The 14214-nt window shown below is 42.2% G+C and overlaps 1 protein-coding gene across 3 annotated transcripts in view; it reads left to right on the forward strand.

The window, feature by feature from the left end:
• Positions 1–14214, forward strand: part of RBMS2 (RNA binding motif single stranded interacting protein 2) — a 107128-nt gene that overhangs the window by 64735 nt on the left and 28179 nt on the right. For 2 of the 3 annotated variants that reach the window (XM_018562027.1, XM_018562028.1), the window contains exon 2: positions 190–362. In XM_018562027.1, coding sequence (XP_018417529.1) covers positions 190–362 — 173 coding nt within the window. The remainder of the gene's footprint in view (positions 1–189; positions 363–14214) is intronic. The other variant, XM_018562026.1, reaches the window with a different exon arrangement.

Here is a 14214-nt window from a genome sequence, read left to right on the forward strand (position 1 = left end):
TATTTATGAGTTTGTCACAGGCTCCAAAAGTGTAGGCTCTCATTGGAACACTGCTGTAGTTTTTCATTAAGAATTAATAATGCAGAAACTTCTGTTATTCTGTATATGAATTGTATGCAGGTTTAATGTTGTTTGGGCAGAAATCAGTCTATTAATGAACTAATCCTTTAATATTTGCTTGTCTCCCAGCAGACCTATGTTTCCTCATCACAGCACATGGCTCCTCCCAGCCCCAGTAACAGCAGTGGTGGTGGAGAAGGAGGAGGTGGCGGAGGTGGAGAACAGCTGAGCAAAACCAATCTGTATATCAGAGGTCTTCCTCCCAGCACCACGGACCAAGACCTGGTGAAACTCTGCCAGCCGTAAGAAGCATTCCTATTTTTTTTGCTAAATGGATAAAATATTTAACGATAAATCCCTTGGCCATTGCTCTCTTTTTTTTCCCCGTCTTTCACATTTTGTTTTGGGTTGGTAGGCTTCTACTGATAGTCTACAAAGACTATTCCAAAGCTTGTATACTGCTTGTAGACTTTGATCTAAAAACACAGTAATGTTGTAGGAACGTTTCAGCAATGGGGTGCTGTTAAATTAAAAATAGTTGTAGACACCGGATGGTAACTTTCAGATGACATTCTAGTAGATTCAGTAGATCTTGTTCCCTCCTTTCCCTCAAGTGCATGCTGGTGAGTTTCTAAGTACACCGTTGTCAACTTCGGTACTCCTAGCACTTCAGTGCCATTTAAAGTGGAACTAAACCCTCCTATCTTTTACATCTGAAGACGTTGCCATTTTAACCTCTTTTTAGATCATGCAGTTCACATGGCGCTACATATGTGACAAGCATGACACCAGCCATTTGAGGGTTTGAGGCCTGGTACACATCAGGAGTTTTTGAACAGTTGTAAAAGTGCTTTTAAATGCCCAACACAAGAAAACCCATGATTTTCAATGGCCCTGGCTCACGCCTGAGCAGAAAAATGCCAGCAGGAAAAAGCCAACCCCCCCGAAAATGTACATGAGCTTCTTTGGGCAATTAAAACCACGTTTTTGCCCCATAGACGTCAATGGAAATGGGCAAAAACATCTTACACATTTTTGTGAGCGTTTTTGTATGTTTAGACACGGGTTCTTTCATTGCCCGCAATGTTTTCTTAAGCTGCCAGTAAAAATGCGTGTCTTCATGTAGGCACATAAAAACACATCAAAATGTGCAAATAACCGCATGCTGCTCACGAGTGTATAAATGCGCAAAAACGGTGCCGCCTAGGTTTGAACCTGGCCTAAAAGTTCAGTTGAGGGCTGATATAAGCACACTGGCAACTGTGATGGTTCTCAACAGATGCATGCCTTGAACATAACTGTTTTGGGGAACCATTAAATTGGTGGGTTTAGATATGCTGTAATATGTACAGGAAATATGTAGATGGATATTGTATTTAAAAGGAGAAGCTTTTAAGCGCAGTTAAAGTTCCAGAAATAGATTTATAGTCAGTCATTGTTTTCTCTGCAATATAGGTTTTTGTAAGGACACTTGTGATGAGGGGTGTGGCTGTTACTTAGCTCTGCCAACACATAACACTGGAGAGTGAGAGCAGGAAGTAACATTGTCCGGTAGAGAAAAATATATTTTTAGGCATTTTTAAGCAAAAATCAGTCAAATCTCAGCACGCATGGGTACGGAACTAAAAGGGGATGAAAAGATGTGAGACTTTAACTGATGTTTAAACTATGCACAGACCATAGGATTGGAGGTGGTTGAAGATCCCAACAGTCAGCTGAGCATGTTGTTCCCACTGTATTTAAATTGTTCTCCTTGCAGCATCTGGTATGCATTAAAAAGAAAAAAAAAAAACCCCAATATATAAGAAAAAAGGGATTGAAAAGTGTGAAACTTCAGTTATTGAACGTTAAATGCACACAGACACATTAAAGAAGTGTATACAGGCCCAGGCAAATCTTGCAGTCTGGTGACCCCAATCTTATTTTTGGGGTGTTCTAAGCTCCTGAGTCTATACAGCCTTCTTCAACCCCTTTATAATAAAACAGCACCCTGGGTTTGGGCCTTAGGATAGTACAGAATTGCCAGTGGTGGTTGTGTATAATAATTCATACTCCTTTAAGAAGAACTCCAGGATTTTTTTTAACTAAACCCTTGCAGTGGGGCTACCTGCACACTGCAAGGGTTAACTGCTCGTTTTTCTCTTGGGGCAAAAAAAAAAGAAGAAATACTCGCCCGATCCTCGGTCCTATTACAGTGACCGCTCACGTCCCCGTCCCCCCCTCTGCTTTGGCTGCTGGAATGTCCCTCAGCATCTTCACATCTTATAGACTGTATTAGGCGTGATGACATCACGGGTCCTTAGACCGCTGGAGCCCATGGGAGAAGAGGCTATGAGAATCGGTCTAGCAGACAGGCGGGACCGAGGACTGGGTGAGTATTTCTTCTTTATTGTCACCTCCTTGACATAACAAGCAGTTAAAGGAGAACTATGGGATAAGTGTTTTTCCCCATAGTTCTCCTAAGGGTCACGGGAGGACACAAACTAGCGTCCTCCCGTGACCCAAAGCTCAGTGTAGCCCGCGGTATACTGAGACCGCCGCAGCCGGGATGGATCCCGACATTACTGTCGAGATCCACACAGCTGCGTGATTGACAGCTGGCTCTGCCTATCTAGAGGCAGAGCCAGCTGTACCCTCCCCCATCCGTTCAGCCAGTGAGCGCTGGAGGATCGGACAGGGGAGGGGGAATCCCTGCAGGGAGCCGTGAGTGACAGTCACTGCTCTCCGCGGGACAGGATCGAGAAGTGAGAGAGCGACGGTATGTGTTCGCTCACTTCCCAATCTATTGAGCTGACGTGTGACAGTTTCATTGTCGCACATCGGCTTCAACTATGGGGTTGAGTGAAAATCACTCACCTCATAGTTCTCCTTTAACCCTTCCAGTCTAGAGTTCTGCTTGGCAAAGATTGGTTGTGTACACAAATGTGGTTTAGTGTGCTTCAGATGGCAAGGCTGCCTTTCTCTTCGAGTCTTGCCCTGATTGTGTCTGGACATATATACTCTGATTGCATGGAATTTATGAATAATTGCACTGAACAACAAGCAGATAGTGGTGGATTTTGTTATTATTTGGCTACTAGCTGGTCAGATGGGTTTTGTATGCAACAAATGAGCAAATATGCTTAGTTTTTTTGCAAAATATGATGATACATGGTAAAGTTGCATTTGGCTTTGTTTAGGAATTATATTGCAGCAATTTAGAGGAAGGATTTGGTGAAGGAACTAGGCAGCAATGCTGCATTAATAGGAATAATTTTTAGAAAAATGTTTATAAATCTAGTATTGTAAGAACATCACTTGTGTTGATTTTGTCCATTCTCAGTCTTAAAGCTGAACTCCAGGATAACCAAGTGTTGTCTAAATCTAAGTTTATTCGTACTTGAATCTTGGTGTGCTTTGTGTATTTCTTCCAGATCTGTGCAGTAATCCAGCGTGATCGGTTTTTGTTTTTTTTCCCTCTGTTCAGGAGCTCCCTGTAATAAAGACAAGTCACTGCTCCGCTCTCCTTGGGCAGGGTGACTGGTCTTGTATCTGCCCCTCCTGTAGTTTTCTGCAGGCAGATTGTAGTGGGTGGGGCCTGCTGGGTCCCTCCCACAGCTCTGCACAGGCCATGTAAAGTACAGTGATGATGTCACTGCTGCTTTTGCAAGGTAATATGTGGTTTGCAAAGGTATTTGGTGCACACAAAGTGGATTTATATTCTTTGTAGCTAATGTGGAATATATATAAATGAATTGCTTTGTATCTGGAGTTTAAGCTGTAAGGTACCCATAGACCTGAAATGATCACGGTTTTGCATATAGTGTAGGGAATGGGGGAAAAAATCCTTTGATTTTTTCTCCGGTGGTCTGTGTTGGAGACATTTTTCTTCACTTCTTGTCTCAGAGATGCAACAAGAAGAGGAAATCTCTTCAAAGTGAGAGAATTCCTCCCTTAGAAAGTTGGCACTATAAAACAGATGTGTCTTTTGGAAGATTTCTCTCACATCCTTGTTTTGGTGAAATGTTTCATTTCCTAATACTTTGTCTAGGTGACCATGGCCAGCAGGACAACTTGGGAGGGAGGATCTCCCCAGACAGCAGTGAAAACATGACAAGGGTTCTAATTTTTCCATCATTCCTGATCTATCCAAAACTAGAAAAAAGTTTTCGGCATACATAAACTTTAATTTGGCCAATTTTGGCAGCAGACACCACAGATCAGTTGTTCTGAGGCATCCTATGTGGACTTTCCATTGTACAAAAGGGTCTAGCTATTAATTGATACATACACATGTGCATGTTGGCGGTTGGCTCATGTTCACTTACTCAACCACCATCTAATATATCCGGCTACATTTAGGAAATTCAAGTTGTGAGCATAACTCTCTTTATTAGATTTAGAAGGGCTGTTACCATTTCTATTTTGTTGACATACAAGTGTATGTCCACATTTTATTTTATTTGTGTCCTAAAATCCTGTTTTTAGTGGGGGGTTTTGGTCAAGGAGAATTTGAAAAAAACTACTTATGTGTCTGGAGAGGATTCAACTCACTTCCCAGAGGTAATGTGGAAGTGTAGAATATTTATCAGCTTTGATACTCTTTCCAGTATCATAGCGTGGTTTCTCTTGTACCAAACATACAATACTCCGGAAGAAAACAAAGAAATCCTGATTGTAATCCAAGCATCTGCTTATGTCAGTTGTTTTGTCTAATGTCAGTGTTCTTTAGTCCATCAGGAGGAAACGTCCTACTGAGATTTGTTATCATGTCAGGAGATCAAGCATACACAGATCAGCCATAACATTATAACCACACACCTGATATTGAATGAGTCCCTCTTTTGCTGCCAAAACAGACCTGACCCGTCGAGGCAAGGATCCACTAGGCCTCTGAAGGCATGCTGTGGTATCTGGCACCAAGCCATCAGTAGCAAATCCTTAAAGTCCTGTAAGTTGCAAAGTCGGGCCTCCATGGAACAGTCTTGTTTTTCCAGCACATCCCATTGATGCTCAATGGGATTGAGATCTGGAAAATTTGGAGGCCAAGTCAACACCTCAAACTTGTTGTGTTCCTTAAACCATTCTTGAACCACTGTCATCAGAGAATACCATTTCCATGAATCAACAATGTTTAGGTAGGTGGTATGTGTCAAAGTAACATCCACATGAATGGCAGGATCCAAGGCTTCTCAGCAGAACATTGCCTAAAGCACCACACTGCTTCTGCAGGCTTGCCTTCTTCCCATAGTGCATCCTGGTGCCATCTCTTCCCCAGGTAAGCAACACATCCACATGATGTAAAAGAAAACATGATTCATCAGACCAGGCTTCCTTCTTTCATTGCTCCATGGTCCAGTTCTGATGCCCATGTACCAATTGTAGGCACTTTTGGTGGTGGACATGGGTCAGTATGGGCACCCCGATCAGTCTGCAGCCACGCAGGCCCCATATGCAACAAACTGCGATGCACTGTGTGATCAGACACCTTTCTTTGAGAACCAGCATTAACTTTTTTAGCAATTTGAGCGACAGTAGCTTTTGTATTGGTTGGAACTACATGGGCCAGCCTCTGCTCCCCACATGCATCAACAATCCTTGGCTTCCCATGACCCTGTTGCTGGTTCACCGGTTTTACTTCCTTGGACCACTTTTGGTAGGTCCTGACCACCGCAGACCGGGAACATCCCACAAAAGGTGTAGTTTTGGAGTTACTCTGACCCAGTTGTCTATCCATCACAATTTGGCTCTTGTTGAAGTCACTCAAATCCTTACACTTGCCAATTTTTTCTGCTTCCAACACATCAACTTCAGGGACAAAATGTTCACTTGCTGCCTAATACATCCCACCCACTTCCAGGTGCCATTGTAACAAGATAATCAATGTTATTCACTTCACCTCTCAGTGGTCATAATGTTATGGCTGATCGGTGTATATCACCTTCTATTTTATGTCTTTCAAAGCTCACCTGATTGTTTCAATAGTTTTCTGTGATAAGCAAAACTATCAGATTTGTTTTTGCTGCCTGTGTCCCCTTAGGGACATATTCCCTAATTTCCTGTTCTAGGGATGCAACAGTAAATGAGAGGAAATCTTATAAAAGTAAGAGCCTATCATCAGTTGAAAATGTAAGAAAACAAAAACAGACTTACTGGACCACTTGGTCTTTTCCATAGGTGGCTACTTTGTTCCCTATGGTCCCTAGTGTGTTGTAAAGAAGCCACCGCTCTAAACTCAATTCTGTGATGGACTACAATCTCATGTTTAATTTGCTAATTTTTATTAAGATTGTAGTCCATCAGGGAGTGAGCATGGAGTGGCGGCTACTTTCCAAAATTATAATAATGCAGAGTTCTAACAGGGTCCTTCACTTAGATGTGCAGATGAATTGGTGAATATCTTCTATTGGGAGACAGAAATGTGGTAATTTTGTATACAGTAGTTTGATCTAAAAATGAGGAAGAAAAACTGAATTAGGGTGGCAGTTTTACTTACAACACAAAACTTATTTGGTTGCCGTGGGCAAGAGCTGCTTTTTTGATCTACGGTATTTAAAATCGTCAGAAGAAATTATGAAATTCTTATCCAGAAATATGAAAGATTATGTAACACATCTACATTGTCTCTTTGGGGAAAAGAAATTTAACAAATTCAATCATAAGGGAATTTTAAGATAAGTGATAATATTGTAATTATAAACACAGCATATGTATAAGTAAACATAAAATAGCGTTTTAGTTTTGTCCTTTTTAGATCTGTGACATTACTTTTTTGAAGAATAACAATATTTTATTTTAATCAGAATTTGCTAGCAACCTTCTAAACAAAATCTTCATGTCATGGAGGACATGCACAAAGCTATTACAGATTTAAACATTACCAATTTGTGGCTTCTATAGATATACAGTTATGCAACTTGTTAATAATAATAATAATAATAATATTAGAGCTGTAACATACATTTTTTGAATAATAAGTGTTTTTATTTTAATAATCAGAATTTGCTACCTACCTTCTAAACTGAATCTTCCTGTAATGAGGGGCATGCAAAGTTATCACAGTTTTTAAAATTAACCAACTTGTGGCTTTATAAAAATACACAGTTTGGCAATTTGATATTATTATTATTATCATTAATAATAGTAATGATAATAAAAAGTTGAATAACTTTACTATTATTGCCTTTAGTAAAAATAATTATTGAAAAAAACATTAAAATGTGTGTGTATATATACACACACACATATACATATAAAATATATATAATGTATATATGTGTGTGTGTGTGTATATTATGTGTGTGTGTGTATATATATATATCTATATATATCTATATAGATATATATAGATATATATATATACACACACACACATAATATACACACACACACACATATATACATTATATATATTTTATATGTATATGTGTGTGTGTATATATACACACACACATATACATATAAAATATATATAATGTATATATGTGTGTGTGTGTGTATATTATGTGTGTGTGTGTATATATATATATCTATATATATCTATATAGATATATATAGATATATATATATACACACACACACTCATATGTATGGAGCTTCCACATAAAATTCTACAATCGGAGCATCATGAAGGGGAGGAGCAGAGGGAAGGAGACTGAGGGGGAGTTAACTTCTGCCTTGTAACCTCATTTCACCCCAGTCAAGGAATGCAGTGCACATCCCCGGAGCCCCAAGGAGATCTGCACATGTCGCCCACAGACTGGGGGAATGTTGTTTGGATGAAGCAAGCTGTTTGTAGGGGGAAAACAGGCCAGATGGGAAAGTGTTTGATGCCAGTTCTCAGCTAGAAGTGTGCTGATGCAGGAAACTATACAACTCCTAAGGTTTAGACAATCCTCACATCTTTTGCACAGTAATCGTCATCCTCACTCTGTAGCCACAAAGAGAGATCCACAATGTTGCAGTATGTCATTCTTTCCAGACTGTCTCTTTTTACCAGATATAGTCTTGCACAATTGATTACAATAACACAATGCATGAAAAATCCATATTGTATTGGATATCTGGGCTGGATGAGTGTTAGAACTCCTTTTGTCCGTAAAGAGCATTTATTTAAAGTGTAGCTTCAGCCAACACTTTTTGTTAGTTTTGGATAGAGTGGGGAAGGGTTGGCTATCCTGCCAGGTTTTTATTTTATGAAGGTCCATACACAATGTCTCTGGCTAGGCAACAATCTTAAACCTGTACACTTTGCAAATTTTGTCCTGATCTCAATTAAGCGGACGAAATTTGCACAGTGGGTGCCCCTGTCACCACCCTTCCAGTCGGCATTCCTTGATCAGCAGATCAGAGAAGCTGGATGAGTTTTTGGGCCAAACAACAAGCATTTTCTTGTATCCCAGGGTGAAAACTAGGGATGTCAATACCGAGTATTTGGGCGAGTACTCGTCAAATGCTCCGATGCCTCGCCCGGTACCCGAACTTCCGGTATCAGAATGCTGGGCAGCGAGTCATTACACGCTGCCCTGCTACTTGATTGGCAGGGTAGCCGGCTCCATGCTCCCTCGTCACTTGGTGACGAGGGAGCATGGAGCCGGCTTCCTGGGCAATCAGGTAGCCAGGCAGCATGTAATGACTCGCTGCCCGGCTTCCTGATTATGCCTGATTATGCCAGCACATATGTGTGCCCATTTATTAAAGAAAATAATCGTCTGATGTGTGGAAAGTACTTTATCCTGCTTCCATCCTACACTGAGGGGAAAATAGGCTGAAGACAAGACTATCGAAGGAGAAGGTCTTCTGTGTGTTTTCCTCTGTGCATTTTGGCATAGGGTAGCGTCATCTCGTTGGCCTGTAGCCGGCTCATGGGAGTGCACATGAACAGTTCACTCCATAAAACCCTGCTAGGACAAGGATAGAAAGCGGGGGCAGCAATTGTGGGACTGTAGAATGGGAAGAAAGGCAAGTTTTACAAGAAAGAGAAGCATCTAATGGAAGTCTGCAAAAAATGTAATCTTACTTTAACATTTGTACATACTGCTCCCTATTTTTGTCATTGTGTTAAATATAGAAATCTGTAGATTAGCCACTAGAGGAAACTTTCAGGGGCATTAGCTTTACATTGTATACTTTACTTTTTAAACCATTTTATATCTGTTTTTGTTTTTACTTTGTACTGAACCCTATGATATGATATAGGTCACTGATAGAGTCATCCCTGTGTGTAGCAGCTTGAGCTATATTGCCTGTAAACAAAGGGCCTTTTTTTTTCCTTCAAAAGTTTGCTAATTATTAGAGCTGCATTGTTAACATGTTGTAAGAGCCACCTATGTGAAAAGGACCCCAAAGTCCCATCACGTGGTTAAAAAAAGGGATTCAAAATATTTATTTGCAATATTTCATATTTACCTAATATATACCCAAGCAAAGAACTCGGAGCAAATTGAAGACGCGACCAGACAGGAATTCCACTCACAGAGGTGGAGGGCCGGAGTTTGCCAACCCCTGCTCTAGGGGGTTCCTCTGACACTCACTGAAACTTTCTGAATGCTGAACATCCTCACTGATCCAGCCATCCACATACCATGTTCAATTCAAAGACTATCCCTACTGTTTCCATGGCCACAATCCCAACTTTATTTGAAATGTCTTCAGATCAGGAAACTTTCTGAAGCTTCTTCACAGTGATCTGTAGTAAGGATGGGCACAGGCGTGTTCGCAGCTCCACATGCCGAGCCCGCCAGGAAGCTGACAGCGTGCAGCGCCAATCACAGGTACTGAGACATTTTCCCGGTCCGCAGCTGCAGAGATCGGGAAATGTTTCAGTGCCTGTGATTGGCGCTGCGCGCTTTCAGCTTCCTGGCGGGCTCGGCACGTGGAGCTGCGAACACCCCCAAGCCGATCCTTAATCTGTAAGACATTTTCCCGGTCCGCAGCTGCAGAGATCGGGAAATGTTTCAGTGCCTGTGATTGGCGCTGCGCGCTTTCAGCTTCCTGGCGGGCTCGGCACGTGGAGCTGCGAACACGCCCAAGCCGATCCTTAATCTGTAGCAATGTACCGTGTATAGCACCCGGATTTTATAAATATTTGCTCCTGTAAAGCGGAACTTTTTACCTTTTTTAGGATTGACTTTTTCTCTTTCAATTCTTTCCCCCTCCCTCTAACACAATCACATAAATGTTTTTTTTATTTACTGTCTTATTTTTGCTGCATTAATTAGGCTTCATGCACACTACATACCAAAACGCTGAGTTCAGGTGCGTTTGGAGCTCATTTCTAAGTGCACCTGGACTCATGTAATGCTTTTCTATGACTAAATGCACACCTAGTCATCCAGCAGCGTCTAGGTGCCTTCAGTCTAGGTCAATTTACCCAAAATAGAAATTTCTGCATATCGGGTTTATGCGGCTAAACGCTTGTAGATGTAAGCCCAGCACAGAAAAAAGTGATCTGGGAAGCATAAAGTTGTTTATACTTACCAGATAACTTCTGTTGGGCTTAAACGCAGCCTGCTAATGTGCATGAGGCCTTAGGCCTCATCTATGAGGTGAGTGACAAAAACATCAGTTGTCTGCAGCCTCCATATCATACTTTCCAGAAGGCTGGGGGTCTTTAGGTGCCACAGTATCGCGGAATTTTGTGTCTGCATAGATGTCCGTTCTGTAGTAACCTTATGGTTAGCAGAAACAAAATGCAATGGTCAATAATTTTATTCTTTATGAAGGGTTGCTATCACATAAGTGTTGCTAGAGCAGAATATTATCACTTGAAAGGTGAATTCCACACTACAAGCCCCCTAGTAAACCTACATTATATCTGTGTATGTTATTGGTATTATTGCTTACGATTGGGAATTGCTGTGGTATTTTACACTCAAGGATACAAGTTAGGAGGAGAGAGCAGATTACAGCGGAGGGAAGCTAAAATCTTTATTGATTAACTGTTGGGTCCACACCCCATAGAAGCAGCATGGGGTTGGGAGAAAACTATGATATCTGCTACAGACCCAAAGCCATATGGACCCTATCAGGTAGGGTGGGGTTGTCCATTACTTAATGCAAATTTCAGATCAGTACAAGAGCAGAGTAGTACAGCATGTCAAATATACTACATAGTGAACCTGGCATCAGATATACACTTATTTACCAAAAGTATTGGGACGTCTGCCTTTACAAGCACATGAACTTTAATGGCATCCCAGTCTTAGTCCGTAGGGTTCAATATTGAGTTGGCCCACCCTTTGCAGCTATAACAGCTTCAACTCTTCTGGGAAGGCTGTCCACAAGATTTAGGAGTGTGTCTATGGGAATGTTTGACCATTCTTTCAGAAGCGAATTTGTGAGGTCAGGTACTGATGTTGGACGAGGAGGCCTGGCTCGCAGTCTCCGCTCTAATTTATCCCAAAGGTGTTCTATCGGGTTGAGGTCAGGACTCTGCAGGCAAGTCAAGTTCCTCCACATCAGACTCGCTCATCCATGTCTTTATGGACCTTGCTTTGTGCACTGGTGCGCAGTCATGTTGGAACAGGAAGGGGTCATCCCCATACTGTTCCCACAAAGTTGGGAGCATGACATTTTCCAAAATGTCTTGGTATGCTGATGCCTTAAGTGTTCCCTTAACTGGAACTAAGGGGCCAAGCCCAACCCCTGAAAAACAACCCCACACCATAATCCCCCCTCCACCAAACTTTACACTTAGCACAATGCAGTCAGGCAAGTATCGTTCTCCTGGCAACCACCAAACCCAGACACGTCCATCGGATTGCCAGACAGAGAAGCGTGATTCGTCACTCCAGAGAACACGTCTCCACTTCCCTAGAGTCCAGTGGCGGCGTGCTTTACACCACGGCATCCCCCGCTTTGCATTGCACTTGGTGATGTAAGGCTTGGATTCAGCTGCTCGGCCATGGAAACCCATTCCATGAAGCTCTCTACGCACTGTTGTTGTGCCAATCTGAAGGCCACATGAAGTTTGGAGGTCTGTAGCTATCGATTCTGCAGACAGTTGGCAACTTCGGCACACTGTGCGCTTCACCATGTGCTGACCCCGCTCTGTCATTTTACGTGGCCTACCACTTAGTAGCTGAGTTGCTGTTGTTTCCAGTTGCTTCCACTTTGTTATAATACCACTAACAGTTAACCGCCGAATATTTAGTAGCAAAGAAATTTCACGGAACACCTGAATCCAATGGAGGGGTGTCCCAATACTTTTGGCAATATAGTGTAATTTTTCATGGTGCATGCCGGTATTGCTTACCTCTCAAAGAGATCACAGTACTTCCCATGACAATGCTTTTGACTGTCTTCTGTATGTGTAAAGGTACCTTGTGTAGGCAAAGTACGGGTTTAATTTTAATTCTGTAACTTGAAAAATACAGGCATATAACGAAACAACTGGTTCATTGGGATTTTAGGTTATGGTGTCCATTGGGGCACACTGTCTTTTAGCGAGTGCTGCCTCACCTCGGTTAAGAGTTCCATTTGTAAGAGAAAATCTGCACAGCTCAGTTATTTCCTGTCTGGTGTCAGTAAATAGAAGGGAGGAGGTGGGGGATGGGGAACTGTAGGAAGGGAAGAGTCAAAGCCTGTGTTTTTCTAGCTGTGTAGGGCAGCACTGCCTTCTTAAAATTTAAAACTAAAGGTATTTGCGTGTCATGCAAGACACAAAAACGAGGGTTTGCTCCTCGTTTCGGGATCGTGGGCAGAGCTATTAACACGTACGTTTACGCCCTTGCCAGCTCAGTCCTCTGATCTCCTGGTTTATAGCCTAGATGCAGCTTAATACTATCAAGTCATATCTTCCAGATTGCATACAGCTTCTTAGGTCAGAGCAATATATGCAAGTTATGGCTTTTATGGAGGTGGCCATAAGACGCAAGCTGGAATTTGTGATGTAAGCAATCATACGTAAATGCCTTCTATGTAAACATTGTTTCATTTTTTCTACTTCAACCTGCAGGCTGAACAAAAAAAAAATAGAACAGATTCCTCCATCTGTTCTAAGCAGTGTGCATGGACGAATCTCCCGCTAATCTATTGTATTCTGACGGTGGCGGGTTTGCCGCTGTCACAATACCTGAACAGTGATGGCAGCTGATTGCATGCTGTCACTGTTTGCCTTAATATTTCCCATCCGGCAGCTTCGATTTTCTAAACGAAGCATGCCGACAGGGGCACCCACTGAGCGACTTTCGGCTGGTACAAATTGTATTAACCCTTGCAGTGGGGCTACCCCAGCACTGCAAGGGTTAAATGCCCATTTTTGCCTAGGGTCAAAAATAAAAAATAAAGTTATACACGCTCGATCCCCTGAGCTGGCTTGGTCTTAGACCAGCCCCTGGAGCCTCTTTCCCCTTCGCTCCAGTAGTCTAAGATCCTGTGAGTCATCATGTTCTATACAGTATACAGGACTTGAGGACACCGAGGAGCATGCCATCGCTGCAGTGGAGGAGGAGACGGGCAGGAGGGAGCGCCACCTCGGAGGATTGGGTGAGTGTAACTTGATTTTTGACCCTAGGCAAAAACAAGCACTTAACCCTTGCAGTGTAGGGGTGGCCCCACTGCAAGCGTTAATACAAATTTTGCCTGGAGTTCTTTTTTAAGTTTGCTATACACCGCTCAATTTCCAAGCCATTTGTTCCTCAATTCAGGATCGTGGGCAGAGTTCAATTTTTCACTGGTTTTTTACCAAAGGAGCCAGTCTGAGAATTCTTGCTCGAATTAGCTACAGTCACTATTCGGCACCCGCTAGAATACAATAGCCCCCCAGGGGGATTCCCGTATCCACACTGATTAGCGAGTAGTATATGGGTAGCTTTAGGAATGCAGAAATCCTAAATTCCTGAATCTGGCTGCAGAGCCTGACCTAGCTATGTAGGAAATGGCGTTACAATCTTGTGTTTCTGAAGGGGTTAACAACCTTGGAAAGAACAGAACTAAGAGTTATCAGTGACAGTGGGGAGTGTTCCACTCCAGGCAGGAATAGGAAGAGGGAGATGGCTGGGAAGCAGAACTGTCAGCTGAGGCTATTCTTAGATGTATGGGTAACTATCTTACTAGAGGAAGGAAAAGGCAAATACAAGCCAACACTTCCTGACTTCACATTAGGTTAATCATAGGCTTTAAGAGGATGTGCATACTAGATCTCCATTATATGATCACGGATACGCTTACTTA

The sequence above is a fragment of the Nanorana parkeri genome, unplaced genomic scaffold (genome assembly GCF_000935625.1).
Source record: "Nanorana parkeri isolate BGI_ZX_2015 unplaced genomic scaffold, ASM93562v1 scaffold556, whole genome shotgun sequence".
NCBI classification, from domain to species: Eukaryota; Metazoa; Chordata; class Amphibia; order Anura; family Dicroglossidae; genus Nanorana; species Nanorana parkeri.